The sequence below is a fragment of the Xyrauchen texanus genome, chromosome 24 (genome assembly GCF_025860055.1).
Source record: "Xyrauchen texanus isolate HMW12.3.18 chromosome 24, RBS_HiC_50CHRs, whole genome shotgun sequence".
NCBI lineage: Eukaryota > Metazoa > Chordata > Actinopteri > Cypriniformes > Catostomidae > Xyrauchen > Xyrauchen texanus.
The window spans coordinates 5,346,969-5,361,650 of record NC_068299.1 but is presented as its reverse complement, the minus strand read 5'-3'; the positions used below and the strand labels follow the sequence as shown (position 1 = coordinate 5,361,650).

The following is a 14,682-nucleotide window of genomic DNA, read 5'->3' as shown; positions in this document are numbered from 1 at the left end:
TTTCTAGTCGATCCAATCTGGCAATTTATGGTTTTTAACTTGTCTTAGTTGGTTTAGGTGATTTATAAGCTGGGCTACCAGCAGGTGGGGTCAAAGTTGTCCTGTTAGTCCATTTTGGTAGACCTGGTAATGGCAACCTGGTTGAGCTGGTTGGACCTATTCCAAGATAGAACTTGAATCAACTGACTGACTAGCTTCATCACCTTAAGATGGTGTGACCTGATTTTCCCAGCAAGGAAGAGCTTAGGGAAACCATGCTTCTTGTGCATCCACAACAGGAGTAAAGTAACAAAACTATTAGACCAGAAGCTAGGATGTTTATCAATCATCTCACAAATTATACATCTATTTTTCAGTTTAATATTCCTCTTTAAGGTCGAGCATATGCTGTAGAAACAGTTCCCAAACTCAAATACAGATCTTCAGTTTGCTGGTCTTTTATGGTCTCCATGCCTGGTCATGCTGGTCTGATTTGCTGGTTTTTGAAGGATTCTGGGCACTTGTCAGCTGATCAAGCTGGGAGACCAGCTAAACTTAAAAAAAAAATTATAATAATTGGCCTGGCTGGGAGACCAGTTAGACTATTGTAAAGGCTGGTTTATCCTGTTTCTTCAGCACCCTTACACTCACCAGAAACATTGAAAGTGCAGGTTGAGGTCCCAACTCCATTGCTCACTCTACACTCGTAAGTGCCATTATTATTTGGGTCCAGTTTAAACCGGAGCTGAGGAATACTTTGTGGGTCCACCGGTGGGGTTCGGATGGGCATGCCATTGCAGTACCAGCGGGCACTGGCTATCCGGTTTGGATTGGACTTCAGAACCGCACAGCGCAGATTGACCATCTGGAAGGTTGGAGAGCGAACGTCCATCAAGACCGGATCTACAACAGGAGGGTCTGTGATGGAGAGAAAATAAATGCTACCCTATTATTTATCTGTTTTACACTTCTGTTTCTATTTTGATATTATTGGTACAATTTTGTTTTGTGTACAGGGTCATTACAACTATGTAGACCATTTTATGATCCCATTATACTGCATAAAGATTGAAATCATATGAATTTGCTTTCATCAAAGAATCACAGTAACGTGAACAAAGGGATCCAATTTAATACTTTGGTTTGAGAGAATTTTGAGGTTCAATAAGATAAGATCTGCACTTGCATCCATAGAAAATAGCTGCCCGGAGGCCACTGAGTATTCAGACATGCCTTAAAGGACTTTGCATTATATCTTTACTGACGTGTTAGTTTCTATCATGTTATCAAGTTAAATATCTTGTCAGTCACTTTGTTGATAATCAAGTTAAAGTGTATGAGCTTGACCAGAGCATTTCCTGTAAGTCTGGTATACCATTTTATAGAAAAACATCCTTAAATTATAACACAAGGATTAAGTTACAGAGTTTAAAATCTGGGAGCAACAGCCCTTACAATTGATCTATTACAATTTGAACACTTTTCACCTAGTAAAATCCTCCTACTTCTTCAAAGGGAGGTACTCAAATAAAAATTAAAATTTAAGGGAAAGAAAAGTAATTGTACTGCCCACTCTGAGATTTTACTGGAAACGAAGCCTCACATACACCACACTAAACAACTTAGAACACATTGCATGAATCCATCGCATATGCCCACAACATTCACATGACAGATTAGCTCCTGAGTAAATCAATAAGAAGGCGTCCACATTGTCTCATCTAATTGAATGTACCGTAATCAATCTATATAGGGCTGGTGACTAATTACAGCCTACTGGGGTCTGGTTAGACACCCTGCATATATAAACTCACGTGACAGCAAATTAGCATCTCAAGACCTCAGGCTTACATCAACGGTGCATTACTGTAACTAATAAAGTGCTGAAACCGTGACAAAGCATTAGTGTTATTAACCCTATGAACATAAATTCGGTTATTTAAATGACAAATTATTAAAAACCTTATTAGCCTGAGAAATATTCAGACTGATTTACATGCAAACTTTCCAAAAACGATTATCATAGACACATTACAGCAAACCTGTGCATCAAATTAAACTACTGTATGTGGGCTTGAAGTTAACATGAAAAGTCAAATAAAGTCATTTTTATTTGTATAGCGCTTTTCACAAAAGCTTTAATTAAATATGATTGTAAAATGTGTATATAAATTAAATAATTGTATTTAGAACCCCTGTGAGCAAGCTGAATGTGACTGTGGCAAGGAACACAAAACTCCATAAGATGTTGGTTAATGGAGAAAAATAACCTTGGGAGAAACCAGACTCACCCTGGGGGCCAGTTCCCCTCTGGCTAAACAACATGAATATAATGCCAATATTAGTTATTTATGTGCAGTGCAAGTCTGGTTTTAAATTTGTAAATTAAGTAAGCGTTAAGGTCCAGTGTTTTAAAAATAGAAAGAAAATATGTTTTTTTTTATTAACTTTAAGATTAATTAATTATGTCTTTGAAGATACACAAAAGTGAATGGCAAAAGGCATTCACAACCCATTTTACCTACATAATAAGAGGCACTTGTTCATAGTTTTTAATCAGGAATTGATTGGATCACGTAAAGTATGGTTGCATAGCATAATGGAGACCTTCTTTTTCAAATGTACCGTTATTTGACCCGGAAAATTTGTACTAATTAATTTGTCACATCACAAGATAATTTAAAATGAACTAGAAGGTACAGGCACAGCACTGAAAATACACACCTTGCCATATAGATTTGTATCGCTTTAAACCAAAAATCCTTATGTTGACAATAAAATAACAAAAATCCATGGACATGCTATGCATCAACTATCCAAATAAACACATGCTGATAATAGTGAGTGAGAGGCAGAGATAGACCAGACAGACAGAAGAGTAAAGTTGTGGAATGCATAAAAAAGGTGCCGTGAATAAAAATGTCTCAGATGTGACATGGTGATCACCCGCTTTGCATTTCAACTCAGTTAGTGACAAATGTTTATTGAAATTCATGCAACAGGAAGAGGTTATTTCCTGCCATCTATTCCCTTAATGAAGGTTTCAGCAGACACTTTTAATTTCACAACACAAAAGTTCCCATAAACAAACCATAGTCACCTGTCTCATGAGAGAAAACGCATCTCTGTAGCCAAGAATGCACGGCCTTCAACCACTGGACTGAACAACACTGATGAATGTGAGTGCAAAAGTGAGTGTGAAAAGCGGATTTTGCAAAAGAGATTGCTGGTATGGTCCAATACATTTTAAAGGTGTAAGGTGTATTTCTAATGTATACATTCTTTCTCCTATCCCTGATTAATATAAAGAGACAACTATAAGTAAGCTGCAGAAGGTTGATTCTGCAAAAAGTGTAAACAATGAGGATCTGTGGTGCTATCAAACATTGCAATAGTGGGGTTTCCCTCTTATGCCATACTCCGGGGTTCCCCCAGCACACTTGAGCATATATGCTCATTCGCATGCTTCAAAAACCTATAAGAATGCAACTTATGCATTTACATGGACACATGAGCCGCATTATTTGGCAGGAACCTAGGTGTGTTAAACTGCTTTCTCTTATTACCTTAAACTGAGAAGGGAAAATCTGTGAACAATTTTACATGATGTTTCAGAATGCTGATTTCTGTGAAAAATCAGCCATACAATGATTTCCAGTAAGGTCAAAAGTATTGAATAAAGGAACGGTATAGTCTACAGTGAAAGATATACTGTATATGAAATGAGATATACAGAACCCTCAGAGAAGTCAAATATTGTCGCAAACTAAACAGAAACCAAGCTTCTAACCACAAGTGGAGAGCTGTAGCTCCAACTACACAAATTTGCATTGCTGTTTGCGAATGCTTGTTTCAACTATGGTTTCGGGAAACATCAATCATTGTATTGCATTGGTATGGATAGAACTTGCGACCATAGCTGGTTAACAATGCTTTTGGGAAAAACCCAACCCGACACAGCAACATAGACTAAAGCAATGGTGTGAGTTTGGGGTGGGACTATCTGTTTGTCCTGACCAATGGTAGACAGGGAACTGTTCAGGAAACCTGTTTGAAAAATAGTGATTAGCCACTTTTACAAATGAAACCTGTTGAACAGCCGTTTAAATGAGTCCACTGTCCAATTTGACAACATATATTTACTACCGAGTCACACGGCGCAGAGTAATCGCATCATCTCCGTTATACATTTGTGAATGTCCCAAAGAAGACTTCTTAGGTCAATGTGTCCTGACCTTGAACATGCTCAAACTGTTAACCTTACGGCTTTGTTTGGACATCAAACCTGAACTTTCCGGTAATGTTACAACTTCTCATTCCAGGAAATTGCCAGAGCTGATTTACCGGTACTTCCCAATGGGTCCTTTTCACACATAACAAAATTGTGTTCATTTTCTGGAAAATGCTATACGTGTAAAAGTGCCTATTCATTTTGCAATTCTATTTGGTGAAGCTAGAAGCGCAAAAATGACACATACCAGCTTTAAACATATTCAACTTTAAATTAGCAGAAATTATAGGCAGTACAACAAAAACTTCCATGATGTATTAGTATTTTACTTTTAAGTAATAGTATTGCTTTTGTTTTTATTTTTGTTTGTTTTTTGCATTACAGAAATGAGTGTTTGGAAGGAATATGTGCTTAATTATCAAAATATTAATAAATCTAAATCTATATGATACTATAAATAGGCTTCATTTTCTTTACAAAAATATAATTTCAAATTTCTTCCTTTTGATTTTTGGTTGAAATATAACCCATGTTCTTGACAGGTTTCGTGAGATTAACCCATCTAGCCTTGCTTTGCCCAGAATGTGGTTCAGTTGGTTCAGTTTCAAGCAGATGCAGTCTGTCTCTTCTGGCACAGTGAGACAGGCTAGGGTGTGAGACAGTGTCCCCTCTGTCTACAGCTCCAGGGAGACAGGCTGAGCCACCTGGCTCATAAATCAGATCTGTGGTGGGACGAATCACAGTGGTGGGCTCTAAACTCCCTCAACCCTGCAATACTCTGCATCAGTCAGGGCTGCTACAGCATCAGTACTGACGGAGGACATGAACAAAGGGATTGAGGCTGCGAGGACAGACTAAATATGTGGAAGAGAGGGTGATGGCTTGCCTGTTCATATGAGATCTTAATTAAGCTATCACTCATTTAGCTGCAACACAGCATTCAGGGGATTTCTCAGGCCATCAATCCTGTCAGATAACTCTTCAGTTCCATCCTATGTGTGCTTATGTGTTAAATAAGTTGGTAAATATTGTATCACTTTTATTGAACATCACTGTACATTTGCACAATCCTGTAGACCTATATATGTTCACTACAAAATATTTATTTATTTTTCACAGTTAAAAAATATCTTAACATCCTCAAAGGAAGAGATATATATACACATTGTAAATTTGCACTGCAAAAAATATATATATATTTTGTACTTCATTTTGCATAAACTTCAATCAAATTTACTTGAGAAGCCAGATTGTATAAGATAACAAGAATTTATTTTGAAGATATATTAAATATCACTATTCATTTTATATATATATATATATATATATATATATATATATATATATATATATATATATTTATTATTATTATTAACATATATTATAACGCTTATATATATATATATATATATATATATATATATATATATATATATATCTTTTTTTTTTTTTTTACTTACAAATGAGAAAGTAATTTGCCAGTGGGGTAAGAAAAATTACATTTACATTTATGCATTTGGCAGACGCTTTTATCCAAAGCGACTTACAGAGCCCTTATTACAGGGACAATCCCCCCGGAGCAACCTGGAGTTAAGTGCCTTGCTCACGGACACAATGGTGGTGGCTGTGGGGATCGAACCAGCGACCTTCTGATTACCAGTTTACCAGTTATGTGGTTTAGACCACTACACCATCACCACTCCAAGATATATTGCTGGGGAAAAAGACATATCTCATGTAAAGAAAAAATTTGTTTGTAAAGCTAATGTATGTTGTTTAAAGCATCCTTAAATAATTGTACTGGAAAACAAGATAGAAATGCTGATTAAGAAAATAATTATTTGCAGTATATACTATGTTTCTGATTATAAGGCCTGTTTAGATACATTGACTGCACTCTGTAAGAACAGTATCACGTTGCTGTTGTCGTCGTTTATCATAATTGATTGCAGGGCGTAAGAATCAAGGAGCAATGACATGCTCTGCTCACCTGAGACAAACTCGTTTGCCTAAGCGATGTCTACAAGATGGAAAGAGACATCCTGGAACAACCTCTGTCAAACACAATCCATGATAACCTCACAGCATATGATCAATAAATAAAAGAGATAATTAAATGGGTTTACTAGCAAAGCAAGTAGTCAATTAGCAGAAGTGTTCTCTGGAGTGAATAAAGTCAGAGCTCAATTCAGAGGTTGTAATTTTGCTTAAAAATAAAAAATGTACTCCACTGACAGTATTGTTTAGAATTGGAGTTGGGGTTAGGGGGTAGAGTTGTATGTAAAAATGTAGGTAAAATATGCATTCATGATGACTGCATTAAATAATTTACAACTCGCTTTTGAGGCCACCCTGTGGACATTTCACCGGGAAACTGGAACTCACACGTGCCAAACTCAAATGTCGGTAAACACAGGCTGATTTCAGTTGCAAAAATTTAGACTTCGGCAAATTCACAGTGCGATCAGTCTGATTTTCAAACAGGTTTCCCAAGCACTCCTCATCTGCCATTGGTCAAATTCACGCCATTGGTTGAGCCAATATTGCTGTATCAAGTGGTTCTGGATGCTCATACATACAGAGCAAAGTTTTGATAGCTTCACCGTGTTTACACTTTTAGGGGTAGTCAACCTTTGATTGGCTTATTAGTAGCTGTCTCTGGATATTAAGCTAGGATACAATAAAAAGATGGCACCCATCAATTTTAAATGACACACAGTTTTGATGGTGCCTAACTCGCTCATTGTGGGGCTCAAATCCCCAACCATTCGATTACCAGGTCTAAGCTTTGACCAATGTTCCAAACAAACACAAAACCCATACCAGATACTTCTTCACTGCAGTTAACAGACCTGAAATTCAGCATCATCCAGTAATCACATGTGGTATTTTGAAGAGACACAATAAACACATAGGTTCCATTATGAAACCATGGAGTGCTTTGCTCTGCTAATGGCTTGTGTGAAAAGGGCTGATGCGTATTGAGTGGTTCAGGGTTATCCTATCTGTTTTTTGTGTGGCTTGCACTGCTACTGCACTAATGAATTCAAGGCCTTTTAGTTTGGCACTTACAAAATGCACTCCAAACAGGCATCACAATGCATTTTGAAAACTCAGAATGCATTAACATTCTTGCTGGCCCTGAAAACCCTGATCTAAAAATAGCAGGATCAAAATCATTGATAATGGCCCATTGGGTCTTAATGGAATATGTGTGTCAATTTGTGATAATTTGGCTGTTGTCAGTGACTCAATCTATCCTCAGTAACTGGATTGCATTACAGTCAAGATTAAAATCACATTACAATGTGCAGCACCAAATCATATCTAATCACACCATCGATTTAGACAATTCATAAGCAGTTCATTATAACTGCTGTCCTTTCTCAGACACTGGAGTGCCTCGTCTGAGACATTCGATGAGTTGTCCAAAGACAATGTCCATGTCAATCAACCAATAAAATCATAATATGATCTTACAGAAAGGGTTGAGCCGGGCCCAATGGGGAACCCCTCTGAAAGTGTCTGCTGTTAAAAGTACTGTACAATTTTATGTAATAAACTTTATGGCATAAATGCTGCCGACTGAGAAAAACTTGTCAAACCAGTAATATTCCTTTATCGCCGAACATGTTTTTGCATCGGTCTGTAATGTTTTGAATTTTTGTAAACATGGGCAACACACAAGTTTAGGTCAAGTTTGGTCACCAAAACACTTACATTCCACATTGAGCTGCACCTGCGCCTGTCTGCGTTTGATGTTTAAGCCGTTGTAAGGTGCAGTTTGACAGCGATACGCTCCCATCATATCCCGCGTCACACTGGTCAGGCGCAAACGTCCATCACGAGTCTCCACCACCCAGTCCCCTGATGGCATGGGCAGATCCTTGTTGGCACGAGACCAAAGAACAGGTGGGCGGGGTTTACCATCAACCAAACACACAAGCTCTGCTGTACCACCTTCACTGGCATTAACCACACCCCCTCCGACTGGCAAACTCAGAACAGGAGGAACGACTGAAAAAGAAGAAGCGATAAAAGGGATTTGGAAGAGGAGGAATATTGTGTCTGGGAAATAACTAATAGATGGAGCTTTGAAAATTGCACTATGGACAAATACGAGATCGCTATTTACTCAAACTGTTATTGTACATTTGCATTTCTTTGCAAACATAAATATATATATATATACATACAGTATTGTGCAAACATTATAGGCACCTGTGAACAATGTTGCATAGTGAGGATGTTTTAAAAAAATAATGCCATACATTTTTTTCACTTATCACTTAAGTTATACAAAGTCCAGTAAACATAAAAAAAGCTAAATCAATATTTGGTGTGACCACCTTTGCCTTTAAAACAGCACCAATTCCCCAAGATACACCAGGACACAGTTTTTCTTGGTTGTTGGCAGATAGGATGTTCCAAGATTCTTGGAGAATTTGCCACAATTCTTCTATCTATTTAGTCTTAATTTCTTCTGTCTCTTCATGTAATCACATACTGACTCGATGTTCAGTGGGACACTGAAGGGGCCATGTTGCAGGGCTTACTGTTCTATTCTATTTGCAAAAGTGATGTTTGGTAGTCTAAACTGTATATTTCCTATTGACACACTAAAGCTGAAGATATAAACAACCATCTTAAGACAAAAAATGTGTGAAACATCTTATATGCAAGTCTTTTGCACAGTACTGTATATATACACCTGTATATAGTATGTATACAGTATATACATTATCTTAAAATATTGAAAGTACACAAGGCTGATATAACCTTTAAACTTCACAACTTTTTTTAAATTTCAGGCAATGCTTTGTCAAACCAACATGAAAGTTTGTCTTGACAATTTTTTCTTTTCTAGTTAAAGGAATAGTTCACCCAAAAATGAAAATTATTTAATTATTCACTTACCCTGATACCATGTTTTTGTCTTCCTTCAGTAGAACACAAAGCTCTGGAGGTCCTTATAATGCAAGTAAACAGGTGCCATCGGGCTGCTGGCTATTTGATGGTCCAAAAGGCATATTTAGGCAGCATAAAAGTAATTCAGATGACTCCAGTCGATCAAATTATGTCTTCTGAAGCACATCGATAGGTTGGTGTAAGAAGCAAATCAATAATTAAAATGTTTTTAACTTTAAATCGTTGCGTCCACCCAGCGCTGGGATGCTGTTTGAAATGAACTCCCACATGATGTTCTGTCCTCTGTTTTATACAAAGTGAGTGCTTTTGATTTCTCGCATGAATCCGCTATTGCGCTTATGTCACTGATGCGTCGACAGCTGGCAGGAAGTGATTTTTTAAAGTTATTACAATTTTAATTATCTATTTGTTTTTTACTCCAACCTATCGATTTGCTTTAGAAGATATTAATTGATCGAATGGAGTCATGTGGATTACTTTAATGCTGCCTAAATTTTCTTTTTGGACCATGAAATAGCCATCAGCCAGATGACACCCGTTTACTTGCATTATAAGCACCTACAGAGCATAAAAATGTTTCTAAAAATCTTAATTTGTGTTGACCAGAAGAAAGACAGTCATACACATCAGGGATGGCATCAGGGTAAGTGAATCATGAGAATTTATTTTATTTTTGGGTGAACTATTCCTTTAAAATACAGTATGCTATCAGCAGAGAGTATACAAATAAACATTTTATATTAATACACCAAGTTGAAACATTGATCGGGACCATAAACATCCAACAATTAGGCTAATAAACTACAGTATATTGCTTGGCAGATTTATTCAAATTATTTATATTAATAAATGTAACTATTTACTCAGTACTGGTGTCTTTTATCATATTGCTGATCTGTATATTACATTGCACTTTATTTTAAGTATGTGTACTTTCAGTATACTTGCAGTTTACTTACCCAAGAAATTACTGAGTAATATTAGGTAACTACATGTACTTGATATGGGTTAAGGTTAGGGTTGGGGTTCGGTTTAGGTTTAGTACCTAGTAATTACTGTAGTTGTTGTAATTATATAGTATGTAAATGTAGAACAGTAATGTAAAATAAAGTGCTACATATAACATTATACTGTATTGCAATGCTTCTTGGTTAGGCTTATTGCTTTATTTAAAAAAAAAAAGAAGAAAAAAACTGTGAAAAATGTCCAATAATGACTGTTGAAGACAGACATACTTCAAACAGAATGAGAGATAGATCACAAACATGAGCGGTAAAGACTGCTGGATGATATATTGATTGTGTTAGGCACTGTTTTTAGAAACAGGCAGCAATTCCAGAGAAAGTCGAAACATCTCAAATGCAAGAGAAGGAAAAAAATCTGCTTCCTGTCGAGATGAGAGAGGGAAGATTACAGAGGGCTAAAATGCAGAAGAACGTCCAGCTTTTCCCACAATTGTACAGTTTAACTAGATCAATCCAACAGAATGACCATTCTCACATTATCAGTTTACCCACAAGGCACACAGACCTCTACAGACCAATGTAACCCTATTGACTGCTCCACAGCCAATCAACAAACACACAAGATATACAGGACAGCTATATACAGTACTTGAGTAAGCATACTGTATATACACATATGCAGCACATTATTTTTTCATAAACATTGTTTTTGTTGTTGTTATTTCACCAGACATCTCTGAATCCACCTTAATTAACAATGGTAGAGAATAAATATAATCTCATAAATAAAAAAGGAAAGTTTGACAAGACAAACTTTGACCAAGCCTTGTCTGAAAGATGAAAAAGCCTTCAAGTCTGGTGGTCTTTAGGCAATATAATTTGAATACTTGAGCAGTTTGAAGAGAGAATTTGAAGTTTGAAAGCTATGTGCAGTAGGTTCACTTTATATTTCACATTCTCACATTATCTGGAGGTCCTTATAATGAAAGTAAACAGGTGCCATCAAGCTGCTGGCTATTTGATGGTCCAAAAGGCATACTTAGGCAGCATAAAAGTAATTCAGATGACTACAGTCGATCAAATTATGAAGCAAATCGATAGGTTGGTGTAAGAAGCAAATCAATAATTAAAATGTTTTTAACTTTTTATTATCTATTTGTTTTTACTTCAACCTATAGATTTGCTTTATAAGATATTAATTGATCGACTGGAGTCATGTGGATTACTTTACTGCTGCCTATATTTTCTTTTTGGACCGTAAAATAGCAAGCAGCCAGATGACACCCGTTTACTTACATTATAAGCACCTACAGGGCTTTAAACTTTTTCTAAAAGTCTTAATTTGTGTTGACCACAAGATAGAAAGTCATACACATCTAGAATAAATATAATCTATAGAATAAATATAATCTGTTATATAAAAAGGAAAAACAAGACAAACTTTAAATGTTGACCATACCTTGTCTGAAAGATGAAAAAGCCTTGAAGTCTGACGGTTTTAGGCCATATAATTTGAATACTTGAGCAGTTCGAAGAGAGAATTTGAAGTTTGAAAGCTATGTGCAGTAGGTTCACTGATATTTCACATGACCAAAAGTAGAATTATATTCCTTTTCTTTTAGACAAGTCTTAAAGTTGGATCCAAAGTTTGTTAAGACACATTTTGATGTTTGCTTGACAAAGTTTTGTCAAAGATTGAAAAAAGTTAGTTTGTTAGTTTGATAGAAAGTTCAAACAGTTAGTTTAAAGGGTGTGCAGACCACAGACAGGCAGACAGACAGACAGACAGACAGACAGATAGACAGATAGATCATTAACATTAATGATCACAGTTTTTCTTTCTCACCACTGCTCTGCGTGATGTTGACATCAACGCGCAGTTCAGGAATGCTGCTCCCTGGAAAGTTCGCAACACAGCTGTATGTGGCCTGATCTCTGAACTTCATGTCCACAATTTCTAGGCTGCTGGTACCAGGTGGCATGTCCGGGTCACTGCGTAGCACAATCAGGGTGTCGGTGGGGTAGATGAGAGCTCCATTCTTGTACCAGGTGTAGTACACCTTATCCTGAGGCTGGGCGTCAACGTGGCAAGACAGTTTGAGGTCTCGACCCATCTGTATGCTCTCGCTGTCTTTGTTGGAGTCCGGGGTGATCTGGAATGTTAAGTTCTTCATGGCTGATGGAGAGAGTGAAAAGATTTTTAATTTAGGACTGGGTATTGCCAAACACTACAAGATATGATCTGTATCATTATACATAGGTACGATTCAATATATTATGCTGCATCACAATACCATAATTGGAGTGCGATTGAAACTGCGAAAAATGGATGAAAGACTCGTAAATGAAAGAGTGAACCATTCGGGTTCAGATTTACATTTATGCATTTGGCAGACGTTTTTATCCAAAGTGACTTACAGTGCACTTACTATTACAGGGACAATCGGAGCAACCTGGAGTTAAGTGCCTTGCTCAAGGACACAACGGTGGTGGCTTTGGGGATCGAACCAGCAACCTTCTGATTAACAGTTATGTGCTTTAGCCCACTACGCCACCACCACTCAGTTTTAATGCTTTAACGCCAGTCTCGGAGGTTGAGCTTTTTGACGACCTGCTTCTTTTTTGTTTTGCTTTTTGTTTACATGACCACACATGTTGTTGACTAACAGTGTTAAGCATAATTGTTTTGACTGTGCATGTAATAAGCTAAGGAAATAGCATCAACGACCCAGCGAGCTAACCTCTGTTTGGAGGCGGCGTTCCCTTTCCGCCGTCTGCCAGACAAAGAGCTGCTCAGAACATCTAGAGCTCTGTGTGTGGTCCAAATAGATACACGTAGATACAAAGCACGTACCGGACACAGCAACGAGAAGGCCTGGTCTGCCTCCTCCTGGAGCCTCACTGCACCGATTTTTGCTTTTTTTTTTTTTTTTTTTTAAGAAAAGGATTATATTTTGTGGTAATCAATATTATGCCACAAATGCTGCCGATTGAGCTCAACTTGTTTTGCACATTAATATGCTGATAACTATCAAAATAAAAAATCTGACAATGGAAGAAAATCATATAAAACTTGAAATCATATTATTATTCTCTGCTTTTGGCATCAAAACGTAAACAGACATCCACAATTCAAAATATCACAATTTATATGAAGGATAGTGTGACTCCTTTTAAGATGCAAATAATGGCTTCAAAGCAATATCAAATGCGCAGCTGAAAACGCTTAGAGCATCCATAACCCATCCAAAGCCCTACTGCTGTAAATTGTTAGCACTGAAGCACAATTCATAACTATAAGAGTGTAACCACGTGTTTATGCTCTGACAGTATGAAAAACGACCCTGCAGGTGGGGACATAAAGTTTAGCGCCATATGTTCAGAGTGCTGCATTTTGACAGGTGGCTGCTCTACCTGCGTGATTGGCTGCACTCATGTGTCCGTGACACCTGTGTGTGTGTGTGTTTGACACAAAGCGAGCTCATTACCGTCAAAAGAGTTGGATCCAGCAAGCACCCTGCACACACCGAAATAATAAGCTTTTTCTGCTAATTACCTCCATTCCTCTCAAATTAATTGGAGTAAATAAAAATGATTAAAGAGGCTAAGAATAGCTTGGAGGGGCCTGATGAGAGGCGGGCGTTATGGCAGTTATTCCTGAATCACTCTGGCGGCTTGAGGAGTTTAGCATGATCGCACACTGCCAAGAGAGCTAATTACAGTTCAACCGCTAACTCACGCTCATGCCAAATAAACATGAACTGCTACGCATACATATGAAGAAATCTGGCTCTGCAATTTTTTTGCCAAGTGTGACACAGACAGGAAGTCATAACACATCCAAATGCATGTCAGTCAAGCAGTCACTGGAATCTGTATTCTTAGATTAAAATTGATAGATTGAGATGCGATTGAAATGTCAGCAGAAATGTCAGCTTTAAGGCCCCAGTACACTAACGGCCAAGTGCTTCTTCATTCTTCGCTCAGAGCCAAAAAGAAGTTTGAAAGAGCTGAGCAGTGACATACTTTTGCAAACATTCAGACACGCAACACACTGCTGGGGGAGGCATTTAAAGCAGCATATAAATATTAGGATGCTTAAGACTTACAGTTAGGGCTGGGGCGGTATGGATTTTTTCTAACCGCGGTTGAAAAGCAAGATATTACCGCGGTATAGCGGTAAACCGCATTAAATACATTACATTGGATCAGAGAAGTCCCCCCCGACAGACTTTGGCGCACACATCAGAAGTCGCTTTTGATAGACAGACTTTAAATATTGTCACCTACATCCGAAGAAAAAAAAAGAGCACAATTTTAAATAGTCAAATTTTCATCAAGCAGTAATTTGGCATGAACTAATCACTGTATAGATTTCCTTATTTAAGATTATTCTCAGATACATTCGCATTGAAGATGGGTCAGACATGATTTTGACCACTTTATTAAGTTTTGTTTTGTAGAAAGCCTTTCTTTAACTTAAAATTTCGTTTTGTATAAATTGTATCTTAATTTTAATCACTGTTTCATTAACTAATTGCCTGGAATTAATAAATAAGAAGCAAATATAGCAGACAT

The 14,682-nt window shown here is 37.3% G+C and overlaps 1 protein-coding gene across 1 annotated transcript in view; it reads right to left on the bottom strand.

Annotated features, from left to right (window-relative positions):
• Nucleotides 1-14,682, bottom strand: part of LOC127617821 (MAM domain-containing glycosylphosphatidylinositol anchor protein 1-like) — a 220,963-nt gene that overhangs the window by 48,076 nt on the left and 158,205 nt on the right. The window contains exons 8-10 of the mRNA XM_052089915.1: nucleotides 11,951-12,280; nucleotides 7,931-8,227; nucleotides 631-897 (exon numbers count right to left, since the gene is read on the bottom strand). Of these exons, the coding sequence (XP_051945875.1) occupies nucleotides 631-897; nucleotides 7,931-8,227; nucleotides 11,951-12,280 (894 nt within the window). The remainder of the gene's footprint in view (nucleotides 1-630; nucleotides 898-7,930; nucleotides 8,228-11,950; nucleotides 12,281-14,682) is intronic.